The sequence below is a fragment of the Bubalus kerabau genome, chromosome 1 (genome assembly GCF_029407905.1).
Source record: "Bubalus kerabau isolate K-KA32 ecotype Philippines breed swamp buffalo chromosome 1, PCC_UOA_SB_1v2, whole genome shotgun sequence".
NCBI lineage: Eukaryota > Metazoa > Chordata > Mammalia > Artiodactyla > Bovidae > Bubalus > Bubalus kerabau.
In genome coordinates this window covers 164,492,769-164,511,057 of record NC_073624.1, presented here as the reverse complement: position 1 = coordinate 164,511,057, position 18,289 = coordinate 164,492,769, and the positions used below count along the sequence as shown (strand labels likewise).

The window sequence follows — 18,289 nt, the reverse complement described above, 5'->3', positions numbered from 1 at the left end:
GACCGTGGCCCAGCTCTCTCCTCTTACTGACGCTGAAACTGAGGTCCAGAGAGGCCGGATGACTAGTTCCAGGTTATGTCATGTAGGGACCCCCATGGAGTTAGAACCCAGGCTTCCCAGCCCCCAGTTCAGCCTTCCTTCCATCAGACTCTCTGCAGCAACAAGCTCAAGAAGGCCACTTCTGCCCTATGGGGATCTGCACACCCCAGGTGCTCCCCACCTGGAGACATGGCCCAGCCCAGACACTCTCCCTGTCTAGTCGCACCCTGCCTGCTGCTATGGCTGCCCTGACCTCTCTCCCCAACCCCCGAGTGCTGGCTAGTTGCAAAGACGACTCCCCCAGTGCTTCCGTCGTCTACCCTCTCTGCAAGAAGCTGGACAGAAGAAATGGCCTCGTCTCCCAGAATTGGTCTCCTGTGTCAGCTCAGAGTGGGCTACACGAGCAGAAGAGAAAGATGACAGAAGGAAACTGACCAAGGCGGGGTGGAGCTCCCCCACTTTCCTGAAGGCTTTGCCCTGGCCCAGAGAGCTGCAGGTCCTGGCAGCCTGTGGTTGGGATCAGATAGGGAAACCAGCAGACCCCTAGGGGGTCCCAGCCAGGGAGGAGACTGGGAGCAGAGGAGAGGCTGGGATCTCACTGCGGAGGTCACCTCTAGCAGGGAGGAGTCTCAAGGGGACCTGAATCAGCTGGAAGGCTTTTGCTGCTATTCCCTGGAATGTTCCCTAGGGGAACATATTTCCCTGTTCCTTCCATAGCTCCAAGGGCTCAAGAATGAGAGCCCCAGAAGTGAGTCCCTTAGGAGTCCCATTGTCGGCTTCCCTTCCCACAACACTGTGCAAAGACCAGGGACTTGTGGTGCTGCCGCAACAGACACTGGGAACCTGACGAAGGAACTGCTGTGCCTTTTGAGAGTCTGGGGCCCAGACATAATCTATGCAGAGAGGGGACAGGATAGGCCCTGCAGTTCTAGGACCCTGGGTCGGAGGCCACTCTCTGGAGCCGCTCCCAGAATGAATTTACTACCAAAAACACTCCACAGTCACTACAACCTCAAGGTCACCTGTGGGCATTCACTCCACTGTATACTGCCCCCAAGTCTCTGGTTTCACCTCCTGTGGGTGGTCCTGGTAGGGGCTGGCCCCTTCAGATCCACCTTTCACAAGGATTCTGGGGCGTGGCCTCCAAGAGGCCCCCTCATCACCCTCTCCCTGAATAATGGCTTGACGTGGATTCTGACGTTCAGGTCTACATCGTCCCAGTGCAGACCAGAAAGGCTGGGGGGAGCCCCCACGAAGCACAGCAAGCAGAACATGAGCCCTAGCCAGGGTGGTGTCATTGCTCTGATTTCCGCGTCTGTAGTGATGGTACCTGGGGAAAACCCCCGAAGACAAGTACTTGCCTGTAGAGGCCGCAGGGCATGTCATTTACCTGTGAGGTGGGTGTGAGGAAGAGTGTGGACAGAGCCACGGTCCTCAGCACATCCCACCAAACCCATACACCATCCCGCAACCAGACAGACGGACGACGGAACAAATACTGTGGGGTCTACTTACGCCAGTGGTGATGCCCTGCCAAGCAGAGGAAAGCCCAGCAGTGAGTGCGTGTCCATCATGGGAGGGCGGGGGGGCGGCGCATACACAAGGGAGCAGGGTTAGGATCAGAAATGAGTTATGGGAGTGGGCGGATAGAGGAGGAAGACAGAGAGACAAAAAGAAAATGTCAGTGAGGAAGGAATCATGGAAATTAACAGCAGAAACGGAACACCTTATGGCAGACGGGGCACCACGGCAGCATCAGCCCAGCAGGGCTGAGTCAGAAGGGAAAGGAAGCGTGTTGCTTCCCAGGCTCGCAAGGGAGAGGAAAAGGATGGGAGGGAAGGTGGTAGGAAGGAGAAGCCTAGATTAGATCAACGGTGCATCATGTTAAAAAAAAAATTACAGCATGGCCATCCTAGAGGTAAAACCAAATGAGAGCAGTCTTTCCCCAAGGTGCAGAAAACACAGAATCAGTGAACAGTAGCTCTTTGCCTATCTTCCACTGTGCTTCCCTTTGGCGAATATTACCATATTAAGATCACACTGAGGACGCACACGGCAAGCAAATATTAACAGGAAATCCCTGTTCACTCTTTGGCTTAACCAGACAGTCTTGTTTTCCTGGGCACCCGTGAGCTAATGGTTGCATTTTTAAACTTGCATGGTCATATTTTCTGCTTTGAAAGATGGGATTAGATAAGTCAGCACTACCCAGAGAGTTCCACAAAGAACTAAAGCCCTGAGTCCGTGGGGTTTGAGATTCACTGCTCCAGGCAATGGCACCCCACTCCAGTACTCTTGCCTGGAAGATCCCATGGACGGCGGAGCCTGGTGGGCTACAGTCCATGGGGTCACTAAGAGTCAGACATGACTGAGCGACTTCACTTTCACTTTTCACTTTCATGCATTGGAGAAGGAAATGGCAACCCACTCCAGTGTTCTTGCCTGGAGAATCCCAGGGACAAGGGAGCCTGGTGGGCTGCCGTCTCTGGGGTCGCGCAGAGTCCGACACGACTGAAGCAGCTCAGTCGTGAGCTCAGAAGCAGCGGCAGCAGCAGCAGCAGCTCCAGGGAAAGCAACCTCCGCCCCCTGGTGGCCCAAAGGAAGTACTGCGTGCCTGAGAGGGCCAGGCTCCCTTGCATCAGGAGAGCCAGGAAGACCACACCATTTTTCATCCATTGGCTTTTTGGAGGCTGCACCTTAAACCTGCGCACATATCATGGCCACGAGGACTGGGCTCTGCACAGGCCAAACACTACAGGAGTTATCCGGGACTTTATAATGCCTCTATCCCTCTTACAACATCTGGTTTTCCTAGCTTTGGAAAAAAGTACAATCATTTTAAGATTTCTTGCCTTGAGCTGTTACAGATCTTGACTCAGGGATAACATGTTACCCAAAGAGATAATCAGTTTTGAAAGTCAACACTAATGGCGTTCCAAAGTCGAGTACAGTATGGGTTCTGTGTGTGTATGTGTAAGGAAGAAAGAAACAACAGAGACAGAAAAAGATGAGATAGAGACAGGTCGACAGAGAGAGACAGAGGCAAACACAGAAAGAAAAGCAGAGAAGAAAGAGACTAAGATAAACAGATAGAAATTCAGAAAGAGGGAGTGAGGTCCCCATTAAACTTTGCACGATTACCAGTGGCATCCACAAATGATTTTTAGCCAACTCTTTCCCTACTCAGCCCTCAAGTTCCTCAACCGCTGTTAACAAGCAAATTCAGGAACCAAGGATGTCCTAAGTCCCACCCCCCTGAGCCTGGGCTTCCGCGGGGCAAACAGGAGGAGGCAGGGCCTGGGTGCTCCCCGGGCCCTGTGGCAGGGCTGACTGCCAGCAGCAAGATGGGTGACTGGTCTGGAGCCCCTTCCCAAACAAGAAACCCAGGCATGTATTTGAGAAGAAAGCGACGACTTCCCCTCCAAGAATGGCTTAGCTGTGAGAGCCAGAGGTATCCAGAATGTGACCCCGGTTAACAAGATTCCACAAGTCTCCTTCTAAACCAGCCCCCTCAGGGAGCCTGGGAAAGTGCAGAGGCTGTGTGAAGCACGTGGAGGAACCACCGCATGCTGTATTTCTCTACCCTTCTCCTAAAGTTGACCATGAAACTGACTCTGGAGAGAGAACACCATGTTCTGTCTGAAAGGCCCGGCCAAGGCTGGCTCTCTTCCAAGGGCTGTGCCCTGGGAAGCTCAAGACGGTAGAGGAAGACTGGTCCCGACGGCGCTCAGCGGCCCGGTGCCCTCCGCGGCGATGAACGGTGGAGTCGGAGCGCCGGCGGCGGAGGGGAGGCGCTTACCCGCTGAAGTCACTGCCCTGGGCCTGGGCCTGCCCGGCGATGGCGTCCATGATGGCATCCTGGGAGTACATGCTGATGGGCGTGTTGTACTGCGCGTGGATGATGGTGGCCTTGCCGCCCAGCCCCTTCACCTCGATGGGCTTGTGGGTCGACAGGGCCGAGTCCTTCAGGGCGCTGGGGTTGAAGCGTTCCTGGTAGTCGGCGCTGGGGGAGTTTGGGGGAGGGGAGCGGGGTGCAAGGAGAGAAGGGGGACAGGCGGTGTTACACCGGTGAAGGTGAAGGCTGGTGGTGCAGGATGTGGAGAGAGATCTCCCTAAGCCTGATCCTAGGAAGGCTAACTAAGTTCCTCAGATCCACTTGCACTGGCTGGGTCTGGTCAGGAATATTCTCACCCTCCCCAGAGCCCTTTGCAGAAGGTGTTTCTTGCCCGTCTGCACTTTCCCGGATCACTGGAGGCCCCCCGCTAAGCCTGAGCTGGGGGGCATGGAAAGATCTCTCACCACTCCCCCAGGGAAACAGACTGCAGAGGGTGGGGGTGGGGATTGGGATTAGGGGACAAGAGCTGGGTCACGAGTCAAACGCAGCGGCAGCCGAAGCAGAGTCCGGAACGCCCCAAAGGCAAAAAACAGCCCCACTGGGCACCCATGGGGATTTTGAGCTTGGTTCCTCCACGAAGGGGCTCATCCTGGGTCCCTCTGGGGCTCTGCTCCTTCAGACTCTTCAGCGCGTGTGCTTCTTCCTCGGAGCAGCGCTTAGGTGCTCAGGGCCCCCAAGTCCAACGTGCTGGGCAGCCCACCAGCTTCTACCCATCAAGACTTTTCCCTTCAAAACGTTAAGTGCGCTCCGCAGACAAGGACAAGGTCAAGCATAGCCCTTCTGAGGGATCCAGCCAGGCTAGAAATGTCTTCAGGCTCACCTGGAACCAGCATCAGCACACACTCCACCCAGCAGCCCACCAGAGCCAACCTGCCTTCTTAAGCAGCTGCAGCAACTAATTGAGAACACAATGGCCCCAGGCATCCGACGGAGCCCCAGCACCCTCCCCAATGCCTCCACTTCATCCTCGCAGCTTCACACACATGCAGCCTCACTCAGGGACACGAATGCACCCTCACTCACGCATGCACATACATGTACACATGCTAACACAGGCGCACGCTGTTCAGACCCCCAGACACGCGGGCGCATGCTGGGATATGCAGGCAAGCGCACACACGTGCTTTCCTTTGATACTAACTTGGCTGGAGAGTTGGCTACCACCTGGGGAGGAGAGAAAGAGCAAAGAAGACAGGACTATCAGAGTGAGGCTCCTGCCAGAGGGTTTGAGCATAAGGACGTAGGGATGGTCCTCAAACTGGCCTTTGTGGAGGCGGAGTCAGCCCAGACAGGCACTAGGTGAAGAGAGCGCAGAGAGAGGAGTGGGCAAAGCTCAGAGTCTGGATCATAGCCTTTCAGTTTGGGTCAGAGATGCCAACTGCAGCGTAGGTCCACAGTGCCCGAAGCTTTGCCTAGGAGAAGGTTTTTTTTGTCCATCTTCATGGGTGCTCATTTACCATGTGCATGAATCTCCCACATACAACCTGGCTCTAGACCCTGGAGAGGAAGCCGAAGATGGAGACAGGACCAGCTCTGGCTGCTACAGGAATGGCCAAGGTCCCAGGTGGCTCCTGGCCAGCCACACACAGCTTCTCTAGACTTGTCCTTGTTGAATGAGGGGCGGCTCTGGGAGTGCTGCTCCCTGAACAAGAGCTGCTGGGGTGCTGGGGTGTGTACAGTGGGGTTTCTCGCAGCCCTGGGAACGTGTTCTCTTTGCCAGAGGAGGGGCAGGCAGCTCTGGACACACCTCCTGGGGCACAGTAGTAAGGGATCTGTGCGGTTTCCAGTAACCACCCATAAAAGCCTGTGGATGGGCAATGATGCAGGATGGAGGAGTAGGGAAGCCTGGGAGAAGTGTGGGCCCTGGCATTTGGCAGGAAGGCCCCCAACCAAGACAGCCCAGCTTGGACACTACAAGTGGGACCCCACCCTCACTCTTCTCTAAGAGCCAGCCTCCTGGAGCATCGTCTCCTTGAAAGAGGCTTTGCCTGCCTTATGTTTCTTTAGATGCAAATTTCTTGCAGTGACAGACGCTGGTCAGAAATCTGAGGGGAGAAGAATGCAGAAAGTGGCATCCCTGCCCCCACACTCTGCCACCACTCTGGACTCTGGCTGGGAGAGCCTGGGCTTCCGTTGGCCTGGCCTGTCCTGGTCATCTCTTGGCCAGGATCCTGGGGATCCAGACCAAAGTCAGGGAGATCCCCCAGTCCCAGGCTCAACCCTGTCTCAGAGCTGATAAAATTCCCTCTGACCTCCCAGGCTCAAAATAGCTGCTGGTGGAGCTATATTAGGAAAGGGCCAGCACAGATCTCCCATTCCTTCTCCATTTTTGGCCAGTGCCGACAGCTGCAGGGCCAGCTCTTGCCCTGACCAGCCCAGTGTCCCCTGTAGAGGGCAGTGTTGGCCTCAGGGGAGGCTTCTGCCCTTCCCCACCCATGTAGCCAGTTCCTTGTTTAGCCCCCTGCTTAGCTTGCGCCTGAGAACCTGAAGGCTGGGATGCCTGCAGCAGACATAGCTCAGAGAGGAGCACCCAGGTCTTGGGGAGAATGAGCCAAAGCTATGAGGCCGGCCTGGGGAGGGGGGCCCTTGCATCTACTGGCCTGAGGGACACTGCTCTTCAGTACCAGCCCCAGAGATGATGAGGCGGAGGGGCTGCAGGCCCCGCTGTGCTCGCACCCACTCTGTTCCTCTCCATTCCTCCTAAGGGGATACAAGGTGCCAAGGAATCACCTTGCAAGTTGCCCAGAGAGTAAGAGAAGGAGCTTCCTTGTGGAGCCAGACAGGATAGAATTCAAATCCTGACCTTTCCTCTTCCTAGCGCTATGACTCTGAACAAGTTACTCACCCGTCTTAGCCTCCGTCTCCTTGTTCATAAAACTGAGAGGGTGGTGCCCACCGCAGAATGAACAGAATCCTGAATGTAAAACCCTCAGCGTGGGTTAAGAACGCAATGAAAGGACATAGGGCTTAGCATCTGCCAACCCTGTCTCCCATGAGCTGTCAGACATGGCAAAAAGTGGTGGCCTTGGCCCTCGGCTACCCCTGCTTCCTGCTGGGGCCATAGCATCAGCTTTTGCTTTAAATGAGGCATGTACCACACTCCCTCTCTAGCCCATTTCTTCTTCAAAGAAACTCTTGTGCCCTGCTGCTCTGAGTGTCAAGTAATAATTTGATAGTTGTCAGGTTCTGAGAAGCCATTGCACCAATGGGAGGGCACCGCGGGAGTCGTGAGAAGCAGGAATGGGGCAGGCAGGTAGGTCCCTGTCTCCATGCGGGGAGAAGTCAGATCGACCTGAGTGCCAGTCCTGTCTGCCACTCAATAGCCAGTGACCTTGGGCAAATGACTTGCTCTCTCTGGGCTTCTACTTCCCAGTTATCAAATGAGGGAATGGTGCCCACCTCTGAAGCTGCTGAGAGAATTGTGTTAGACAAAGCATATGGACTGTTAGTCAGCCCCCAACCTCCATGGACGGTTCAGTGAGCGGAGACCTTACCATCACTGCAGGTGGGCAGAGGAGGTTTAGATCCACCAGAGCCTGACCTCCCTGCTAGGGGGCTAGTCCCAAAGAGGGCCAGGAAGACCCACCAGCCTTCTCAAGGCAGGAGAAGGGCACCACTTCTACTGTGTCTTTCCCTCAGCCTCCTAGCAGAAGCCCCTTACTAGAAAAGGCCTGGGGTTCGAAGGCTTTGCCACCTTGGTCCAGGGAAGCCAGGATCCAAGTGCTCAGACTATTGATCACCCAGCTTCACTTGGAAGCCCAGAAAGAGCTCAGGGCTCTGGGGAAGCTGGAGATCCCCAGGGAAGGAGCAAGCGGGTGCAGTACAGGTACCGTCTACATCAAGGTCACAGGAAGGGTGTGGGCTTGGATCAAACTGACCCAGATCGCCATGCTGACTCATCAATGTGCCTGCTGCGTGGCTCCAGGCAATGATGCCAGGTAGCATGTAGAGAGTGTGCCAGAACGGAGCCCAGCACTACACACGTGTGGTCTCCTTCAGTCCTCCCCATAGTCTGGGTGTATGAACAGCCTCATGGAAGAGCCCTGAACCCCTGACCACTGGGCCGTATGCCTTGGCTCCGCCTGCTCTGCCTTCAGCCCAGAGATGATGGCACCAATTGCATGGGGCCGTGGGAGAAATTATAATGAGATAACAAACGTGCCGGCTTGGCTGCTAATGCACGCTCTGCTTGGCAGCTCCCTTCCCTCAACCTCTCCACAGTGCCCACTCAGCTCTAGGTTTTTTTAATTCCTGTGCTCCAAGAGTCCCATCAGCTAGACCTCAGGGGCCAGGGGGTGGCATGCTGTTCTCCTGCATGGCTCCTTTCTCCTCAGAGTCCTGCTCCCTTGCTTCCCCACCCTAGTCAGAGTCGTTCCTGCCAACCACTCCCCTCACCCACGGCCCAATCTCTCTGTACCCAGCTCAGGTACTCCCTCCTCCAGGCAGCCTTCCCAGACCATTACCAGACCTAGAGAACATGCCCTTCTAACCCTCAGGGCTCCCAGAGGGGTGGGATCAGTGCATCCCGTGGCTGCAGAGTTCTTGGAGGTATTAGGACAGGCTTTGTCCTGCCGTGGTGGGTGGCCTGATGTCAAAGTTTGGGGAGTCCGAGGCTCTTGCATTCAGGCCCATCTCAGCCACTTAGTAGTTGGGCAGCTGGACCCTCACCTTCTCTGAGCCTCAGTTTCCCTCTCTGCAAAATCTGACACACCACGCTGGCTTGTGTAAAGTAATGAGGGCAAGTGTCAATAGGCTGACTACGTTCAGGGCTTTTAGCCTGTGCTGCCTCATGGGCTTGGAGCTGGCCGCAATGAGACCAGTCCCCCACTCTACCCTGATCAGGCCTCTACGAGCACTGAGGACCCAGGTGGCCCCTGACCACCAGCGGAGAGCTGTGCGCCCGTTACCTACCCTCCTAGGAGTCCAGCACCTGAGGCCTTCCCTCGGCGGCTCATCTGATACATCTGAGCCATCTCCCTCAGGGTCTCTGCCGAGTACAGGCCAATGGGGTTGTTATACTGCCTTGGCTGGCTCGAGCCCAGCGGGGCTTTCGGGCTGAGCGAGTCCAGGGCCCCCTCCAGGCTGATCTTGGCCCCGGGGCCTCCCCGGGGAGGGCCGGGGTCAGAGGCCTCCGTGTGTGAGGAGAAGACGGAGGTCTGAGAGAAGGAGGAGCTAAAGATCTGCCCGAGCTCCGGGGTGCCTGGGGTGCCCGGGCCGGCCCTCGCCTCGGGGTGGGGGCTGGCTGCTGCCAGGCTGCTGTTCGTGTCCAGAGCAGGGTCCTGGCAGGGCAGCGCCATGCAGGGGAGAGAGAAAAGAGCAGTTAGAGGCCACGCCCGCCCCAGCGCTTCCACGTGGACCTGAAACAGAGGGGTTAGTGCCAGCGCCCCGCAGCCCACCGCCCTGCAACCTGCAGCCCCCTGCACCGAGTTCGGGGTGGGGAGATGGCCCGGACACCTGGAGAAGAAGAGTTTTCTAAAAAAAAAGCGGGGTGAGGCATATGGCTCCTGGCCCTGATGCTATCATCAAACTAGACTAAATGCAAAGCCCCACACAGAAAGCTAGGCCAAGCCAGCCTGCCTGTGGGACTTGAAGTAAGGGGGGTGTGGTCTCAGGGAACTGGGGGCAGACCCCTCTATCCTACATCTGTTCCCCTTCCCCTGTAGGAGGACACTGGTGAGCACAGCCCTGCCCCTGCTCTGTGACCCCACGCTGCACGTGGCCAGTGGGACGAGCCTCTTGGGCTGGTGAACAGGCAGGGCAGATGTGCAGAGGGGAAGCTGCGGGAGGAGTGGGGCTGACATCTGCTTCCCTAGGTCTGCCTCTGCAGCTTCTCCCGAGAAGCACTCTGCCCACTTCCTCAATCTGTCACCCAGCCCAGACCCCCGTTATCCTCTTCTTGCCTCTTCTCCGCATCCCACCCATCAGCCACTCTGCCCTTGTGGACTGACAGGGTCAGTATGAGGTCATTCGGGGGGTGGATGGAGAGTGGTGGGAGTGTGTGGTCCTGTAGGCTTGGTGGGCTGGCCTCCTGTGTTCTCAGCCCCTCAGGACTGAGCTGCTTAGAGGGAGCCAGGAAGGGGCGTGGGGCGAGCTGGTGAGGCGTGCCCGCTGCTGTGCCTGCCTCTGGGCCTCACCAGCACTTCTGAGTGCAGTACGTGCGTGAGTGCCAAGTAGCTTCAGTCGTGTCCGACTCTGTGACCCCATGGAATGTATCCCACCAGGCTCCTCTGTCCATGGAATTCTCCAGGCAAGAATACTGGAGTGGGTTGCCAACTCCTTCTCCAGGGGATCTTCCCAACCCAGGGCTCACACCCACATCTCTTGTCTCCTGCAGGCGACAAGGCAGGCAGGCTCTTCAGCTCGAGCGCCACCTGGGAAGCCCTTGCGTGCAGTGCATGCTTAGTCGCTTGGTCATGTCCAGCTCTTTGCGACCCTGAGGACCGTAGCCTGCCAGGCACCCCTGAGTGCACGACAAAAGTGGCTCACAGTGAAAGTGGTTCAGTTGTCTCTGACTCTGCAACTCCATGGACTTTACAGTCCATAGACTTCTCCAGGCCAGAATACTAGAGTGGGTAGCCCTTCCTTTCTCCAGGGGATCTTTCCAACCCAGGGATCAGACCCAGATCTCCCGCATGGCAGGCGGATTCTTTACCAGCTGAGCCACAAGGAAGGCCCAAGAATACTGGAGTGGGTATCCTATCCCTTCTGGGGATCTTCCTGATCCAGGAATCAAACTGGGGTCTCCTGCATTGCAGGCAGATTCTTTACCAACTGAGCTATGAAGGAAGCCAAGGGGCAGGCAATTGGGAGGAGAAAGGAAAACTGGAGGGAGAGTGCCTGAGACAGAGGAGGAACCCTGAGGACCGGTAGACCCCCCAGGGCTGAGAGCTTTTCCCACAGTGACTGACTCAAACTGGGGCCTTGGCGTTCATGCCAGAGTCAGCCTCCTGCTGGTGCCCTCAGGAGCATGAGGGTCAGAGCCTTCCAGACACATGTCCCTTCCCTGAAAACACTGTGGACTAAGTGGATTTCCCATCAGCCCAACCGTGAGGCCCAGGTATTGGCTAAGCACCCAGGTGGAGACCCCTACATTATCACGAAATCAGCATTTCTTCGGAGCTCAAACGCATCTCTCTGGGGGCCTGCCCCAGCTCTGCCCCTGGCATCGCTGATTCCACCACCCTGCCTGAGTGGGGCCAGCAGAAGTTCAGGTAGGCAGACCAGGGCTGCACTCCAGGAACCACGGCTGAAAGTGGAGCCTGCCACCCACAGTCAGCACCTACCTTCTGGTGCGGGATCACTGGCAGAGGGGACTGGATCGGGGGCGCTGCCGTGGAGATGGGAATGGGACGCTTCGACCTGGAAAAGCCAGAAAGAGGAGCAGGTGAAGACAATTGTTCTCGGGGCCCAGACACCCACCTGGGCAGGGTTGGTGAGGGGAGAACATCTGAAACCCAGGGAAACGGGGCGTCCCCTGGGCCTGACCAGCAGGGAGAAGTCACGTCTCTTGGGTACTTAGCAGCCATGGGCCTCTGCTAGGTCCCAGGGGGGCTGCCTGTGCACAGAGAAAGCAGGGAAGACCCTGGCCTCCAGGCCCAGCTGCCCACACTCTGGCAGCGCCGTGCCCTACCCTCTCTGAGCTCCTCTGTAAAGTGAGGCACAGATGTGTGCTTGATGCCTTGGGCCTGTCCTCACTCTGGCCCAGGGGCTGTCCTCACTTTGCAGCACAGTCTGGGAGCACAGGGTTTGGCCCGTGCTGGACAGCTCCTCTCCCCGGGGTGCCGGTGCCCACACCCAGCCTCCACCCCCCGCCTCTGGAAAGCGCCCACCTACTTCTGCAGTGTGAGACTCAGGTTGTAGCTGGCAGACTTGATCTTGTTCTGGGCCTCCAGGTGGGTCATGGTGTCTGTGTTGACGCCGTCAATGGCCACTACAAGGTCACCCTGGCTGAGCTGGGACTGGGCGGCCTTGCTGCCTGGTGTGATCTGAGAGGATAGCAAATGGAGGGTAAGCAAAGAAGGATGACCTGAGGATGGGACAGTCCTCAGAGAAGAATCACCAGGGAATCATCCAGTAGAGGCTGGCCATTTTGTCTTTCATTCACTGTGGCCACCAAGCCTGCTTCCTCTTCTTGCTGCAAACCTGACATATTTCTTGGTGCTTTGTATCCGAGTGTGGTCATGAGACTAGCTCTGGTTAGTGGAATGTAGTTTAAAGCAATGCACATCACTTCAGGGCCTGCCCCTAGCAATCATCTTGCCATTCTCAATTCTCCCTGCTTGTCAGCTGACTGGATATAAAGGACCCAGAGGAGATCAGTCAAGCCACTAACTGAAAAGGACCTGAATCCTGGAGTCACTGCTTGGAGGAAAGATGACTAAGGAGCACGGAACTGGATGTTGCATGAATGAGAAATAAACTTTTGCAAGAGACCTGGGGGTTGTTTGTTACACCAATTAGCCTACGATAGCATCTGCACCCTGAAGACCCAGGGCATACTTCCTGGTTCCAGAAGAACTCAGATGTTGCCAGTCCAGCAGGCCAAATGCAGCCTCACAATAGCATCCTAGTGCAAGAGCCTAGTGCTCCACCATGACAGGCGTACAGAGAGGGCTGGCAGAGTGTCAACCTGCCTGGGGGAGCAAGGTCAGCTGGGACAAGGAGCTCAGTGCTCTGTGGTTGGCTTCATATTTCCCAGAGGCACAAATGTGGAGGCCAGTTCCCAAATCTTGCACTCTAGTGACATTACAGAATATTAGAGTCCGGGGGCCCCACCCCAGTGTGATCATGCAGAATGCCATGGATACACCATCCCATGAGCATCATGTGTAGTGTCAGGAAGGCTGCACTCCCAGGGACATTACTTGTGATGCTGAGATGGCTGAGACTCTACTCCCAGTGATATCACACACCATGCCAAATTCTGTACATCCAGCCCCCCAGTAATACCACCCTGAATGTCACGGTGGCCTCCTCTACAGTAACATCACATGAAATGTGAAATTCTGGAGGGCCTGGTGACATCACCTAAAATAGCTTTGTGGCCAGCCCCTAGTAACATTATAGACAGTGTCATGAAGCTTCACTTCTAAAAGTGTCTCATGGGATGTCATGGAGATGCTGACTCTACCCCCTGCTGACATCACATAGCATGACTTTGTCACCTGACCCCCATGACATCTTCAGGAAGCCCCCTGTGACATCACATGGGATGCCAGGCAGGCCTTGCCTCCAGTGACATCATAGGAAAGAGGAGACCCTGGGAGTCACCCCCCCCCCCAATGAGCTGTGCCTGGAGGGTGTCCCTTGGCTCTTCTTCCCCGACATGCCCACCAGCCAGGCCTCCTGGCTTCTCTGGGCACATTCCAGTCACCTTTCTGGCTATACTCCAAGGACAACGCTGGCTTCTAACATTGGCAGAAGGCATTATCTGGCCAAGGCTTGGGGACCAGCCTAGAAGGAGCCCTAAGAGGACCTGGGGACTATCCCTGGATACCAGGCCTCATGGAACTCTGGCCAGATTCTGGACTTCAGACATGGATGGAAACCTCCTGCTAAGCCCCTATGAGGGGCCCTGCAGTCACCAGCCCTCAGCCCATTCCTAGATGGGCTCTAGGGTAGGCCAGGAACCATGTGTGCTAACACAGGGATTATAGCAATTCTAGGTGAGTTCTTGCTAATTGTCGTTGTCTTGCCATTTCAGACACAAGAGCTGTGGTAACTTCTTAAACACTGGCCACCTTGTGCCCAGAGCGACCTCCCCACCACTCCCAGAATCTGCTGAGATGAGGCAAGGACAATACAAAAGCAAATGTCTTAATTGTCAGGAAGCCACGTTGTCCAGTTTGCCAAGCCCCACCTGTTCTCCAGGCTCCCATAGGGGTGTCTTGAACCACTTGGACCATCTCAAAACACATGTCGCCTTTAGTCCCAAATCAATGGCCATGCAGAGCCTGTACTAGTGACAGGAGTTTGTTGTTTCCTTTGATTTAAATGGTTGAACAAAGGGTAAAAAAAGATAACAAAGAAAAGCAAAACACTTTCTAGACTGAAGAGGGGACTCCTAAAGGCAAGCTGAGTTGCCCAGCCAGGCCTGTCCTGCAAGAAAGTTACCTTCCCCTATACTTTCTAGCTTCGTGTTCAGACCTCTGCTCTTCCTGGCATTGTATTATAGACACCTTTGAACACAGAGGGGCTTCCCTGGTGGCTCAGACGGTAAAGCATCTGCCTGCAATGTGGGAGACCTGGGTTCGATTCCTGGGTCAGGAAGATCCCCTGGAGAAGGAAATGGCAACCCACTCCAATACTCTTGCCTGGAAAATCTGATGGATGGAGGAGCCTGGTAGGCTACTGGTGTCTCAGAGTCAGACACGACTGAGCAACTTCACTTTCTTCACTTTGAACACGGAAAGGCGGAACTAATTCTACAGTGAAAACTCAAATGCCCGCCGCTGCGGTTCTACTGTAGCATTTCACTCAACCTGCTGGTCATGTGTCCATCCCTCTCACCATCCATCAATCCATGTCATATTTGAAGCACTTCAGAGACAGTAGCATACGCCAGCATGCTCCTATTCAGGGTAAACTGCAATGCCTCTGCTGTCTTAGTGGACTGCCCACAGAGCTCCCCCACAGCAGGACACCCCTGTGCTGGGGCTTCCCAACCCAAGGTTCCCCCAGATGCTTCTAGGAATCTACAGAGAAGGGGGCCATCGTCCTGCAACAGGGAGCTCCCAGGCAGGGTAGGCACAGACCCCAGAGGAGAGGGCCTCATGCCTACAGAAGTGATGCCTGCCAGGCAGGACCAGATCTGTGTCCAGGAGATCATGGTTAAGTGTGAACAAGGACACCAGAATGACATCCAAGAGATGCTGGGGCCAGATCAGCTGGAACAAACCACAGCCATCTGGAATGCCCTCCCTTCCAAGATGCCTTGAGGACATCTTTCTCCCTCAAGCCTGGGGTGCTAACACAATACCTTCCCAAAGGGCTCCCACCTTCCCCTTGCCTGGCTCGGCCTGGCTCCCCCTCATCCTCGGGTAATGGACTGAAGGGTAATGGACTGAAGTGATTCCCAGGGAAGAGCCCAGCCTCCCCTGGACCTGGTCAAGAGCCAAACTCCTTGAGGAGAGCCGCCTAGCAGGCTCCAGCCTGCCCCTGGCGCCTCTCTCTCTGCACCTGTGTCTGCTCATCAGGGCTCAGTTGGCCTGACCTTTGGCTGCCCTGAGCAGGGTTCAAGACCCCCTCGGGCTGGTGGGTGGAGGATGCTATAATCCTCTTTTAGGAAGGTGTTCTGCTAGTTCTGCCCAGGTCTCCTTAGAGAAGAAGGCAGTATGGAGACAGGGACCCTGAGGAGGTTGTCCCTCAGCTCTGCCCAGGGAAGCATTCTGCCCAACAGAAGGGCAGGGCCACCCTTGAACCATCACACAGAACCTAAGGCGTGTGGAGAGTACAGTCCAGGCGCGAGGTACCCATGTATCTCTTGTCTGACTCCCTAGCCCCCTCCCTCTACTGTCCTTGTCCCAGAAAAGACCCAAAGCTGCTAAATCCTTGAAGGATATATATATATTTTTAAACATTTTTCTAGCCCCTTTGGAGAATTTGAAAACCTCTTTGTAATGGTTATTTCACCCTCATTTTACTTTTCAAATTCTCCAGTCACCAGCCAGCTCTCAGTGGGGAGCCTAGCCACAGGCAGAGCTCCAGGACGAGGGTTCTGTCTCAGAAGCTTCTAGGATAGGCTTTAGGTGTTTAGAGGCCAAGATTGCCACCTAGCCCACAGGAGTGTTTCCTCCTTGCTGGGCCATAGTTTAGGGCATCCCAGAGTGGGCACAGGGACAGCTGGTGCCAGGGAGCGACTGTGGTGCCCATGACCCCCGGGCGCCCAGGAGAAGCAGCAGAGCAAAGAGCATGGACTTTGGTCTGAGCCAGACCCGAGGTTGCAGCGCCCACCTCCATGCCCTCTGTGTAAAGACAGCAACGATTCTGTTCTCCCGGAATTCTGGGGAGGATTTCATCATTAAATGGGATATTATACAAGGACAGTGCAGAGCTGAGAAAGTTTCAGGGAAGCTCCTAAAGGAGGAGATGCGGGTGCTGCCCCCAGCCCCTTGCCCTGGAGTGTGCAGGAGTTGGAGTCTGGGAGGCTGAAGCCTCTGACTCCACAGGAAACAAGATCTGGAGCTGGCAGAAGGTGGTGTGTGAGGGCCAGCCTGAGCATCAGCTGGAGGAGAGAGAAGTCCTCTCCAGGGCCCCAAGCAAGCAAGATGCCGGCTGAGGCTCTGACCTACCCCTGCGCCTGGCTCCTATTTCCCCAGCTTCCTGGTATCAGAGGGAGCCCCTGGCTCCACAGAGGTTCCTGGCCATCACTCCCAGTGTTAAAAGCCAGATAGGCCGTGCCTTCTTTTCCACCTAGACCTACCAGTATAGGTGTGGCAAGGAATGGGGAGCCAGGGCAGGCAGGGGATGCTGTGGACTGTGCAACTTCCAGCATCCCCTCCTGACACCCCCACTAAGCCTGACGCCCCAGGGGATTTCCATGGAGCCCTAAGTGCATTTTACATTGTGTGATTAAATTACTGTCATGCCGTGCTCTGCTCCCTCTCCATCTGGCTTCCCCTGGGGCCTTGCTCCATCCCTCACTCTCTCACTTCTGTCTTCCCATGGTCCTGCTCTCCAACTCCACCCTGGCTGATAAAAAAAAGAACACCAGAGTCTCATCTATGCTCAAAAAGCCTCTCCTTACACAGAGGATTTTTAGAGAAGTGAGCATACTCTTTGTGATACTATAATGCTGGATACATGTCAGAATACATTGGTCCAAAACCATAAGATGTACACACCAAGCTTGAACTCTAATGTAAACTATTTGTTCTCTGTAAAAATGACATGTCAGTGTAGCTTCATTGATTATAATATATGTACACTCTGGTGGGGGATGTTGGTAATGAGAGAGGCTGTGCATGTATGTGGGGGGTGCCGGGCGTGGGATAGAGAAAATCCTCGTATCTTCCTCTCAATGTTGCTATGAACTTAGAGCTGCTCTAAAAAACTTAAGACTTAAAGAAACAGCCTCTCTCTGTTCATGCCTTAGCTGCCTCAGTCAGTCCCTGCCATGTGTCCCTCCGTTTCTTCACTGCTAGGCTTCTCCAAAGAGTGACCAGCAGGCCTCTGCAATCTCCCATCCCCCTCACATCAGCCATCTGACTTTGGCCCCCTCCACTCCACACATACCAGTGACCTCCCTGTGCCAAAGCCAGGGGTCACTGGGCCGTTTTCTAGCTGGCCACACACTTTACTGGCCTTCTGAGTCTCTCCTCTTATCCCACAGCTCTATGTCAAGAATGTTACACAGTGAGTCCCCAAGAGCCCTGCGACATGGTGAAGACCACTTCATGCCACTTAGGATGGTTCCTGGGAAGAGGTGGATTCAGATTTCAAAGGCACAGAGACGCTGTATTTGGAAACAGGAGGGCCCTGGGTGGGGCCCTTGGCAATCATGGCTAGCCCCTGGATGAGATGAAGGTTCAGGGAACTGGGGAGATGTCTCCCAGGCAGGAGGGCTACCCCAGCAAACCTCGCAGACCTCACCGAGGAAGCTCTACTCTTCACACCTGCTCCTTTCCCACGCCCTCAGCCCAAGGAGCCTGGGGGCTGCCAGTGAGGTTGCCCGTGTCCTGTGTCCTAGCCCAGGACCTCAGAAGGCCCACTCCCCAGGACCTAGTCAGCCTCATACCCACTTTCTTCGGGGCCCTCCCGGGGTCAGGAACAGCTCTGAGCCCCAGGGAGAGGAAGCATGCTGGGAGAGGGTCTGGCCTGGCGACCACTAAGCGTGCATTTCCCTGCAGCGGGCCTCTGTCCATTTATCGTCCCCAGTCCCAGTCGTTCCTTTGGGAAGACCCTGCCAGCCCCCAGCAGCCCTGCGGAGGCTCGCCTGACCTTCAGCGCAGCTATAAACAGCCCGGCTGTCAGCACTGCTAGGTGCTGCCCAAGAAACAGCACCACGACCTTAAAATTCCAGGAATCGTCGGCGTGGCTGCCCCAGAATAGCCTCAGCCTGTCCTCCTTCCCGTCCCCGGGGACCCTCTGTCCACCCCACCATAGCCAAGAGAGTCTGGCGAATACTGGAGCTCAGCAAGGGGCAGAGGCCACTGGGCTGGCGCCCCAGGTGAGCCTGTGGGTGGGTGGGTGAGGCTGTAAGGAGTGGCGGCCTTGGAGCAGAGAGACAGGACCTCCCTGGGCCCGGGCTCAGCTCCGCCATCCTCACAAGCAGCCCTGAGGAAAAACAGGTGTATTTTCCTAAGCGTATATTAGAAAGCACTATCACACGCGTGCTTTCCCTGATGCATTATGCCC

At 55.7% G+C, this 18,289-nt stretch overlaps 1 protein-coding gene across 3 annotated transcripts in view; it reads right to left on the bottom strand.

Moving 5' to 3' along the window:
* Positions 1 to 18,289, bottom strand: part of LDB3 (LIM domain binding 3) — a 60,045-nt gene that overhangs the window by 38,248 nt on the left and 3,508 nt on the right. For all 3 annotated transcript variants that reach the window (XM_055538055.1, XM_055538056.1, XM_055538063.1), the window contains exons 3-6: positions 11,768 to 11,919; positions 11,218 to 11,293; positions 5,076 to 5,098; positions 3,839 to 4,042 (exon numbers count right to left, since the gene is read on the bottom strand). In XM_055538055.1, coding sequence (XP_055394030.1) covers positions 3,839 to 4,042; positions 5,076 to 5,098; positions 11,218 to 11,293; positions 11,768 to 11,919 — 455 coding nt within the window. The remainder of the gene's footprint in view (positions 1 to 3,838; positions 4,043 to 5,075; positions 5,099 to 11,217; positions 11,294 to 11,767; positions 11,920 to 18,289) is intronic.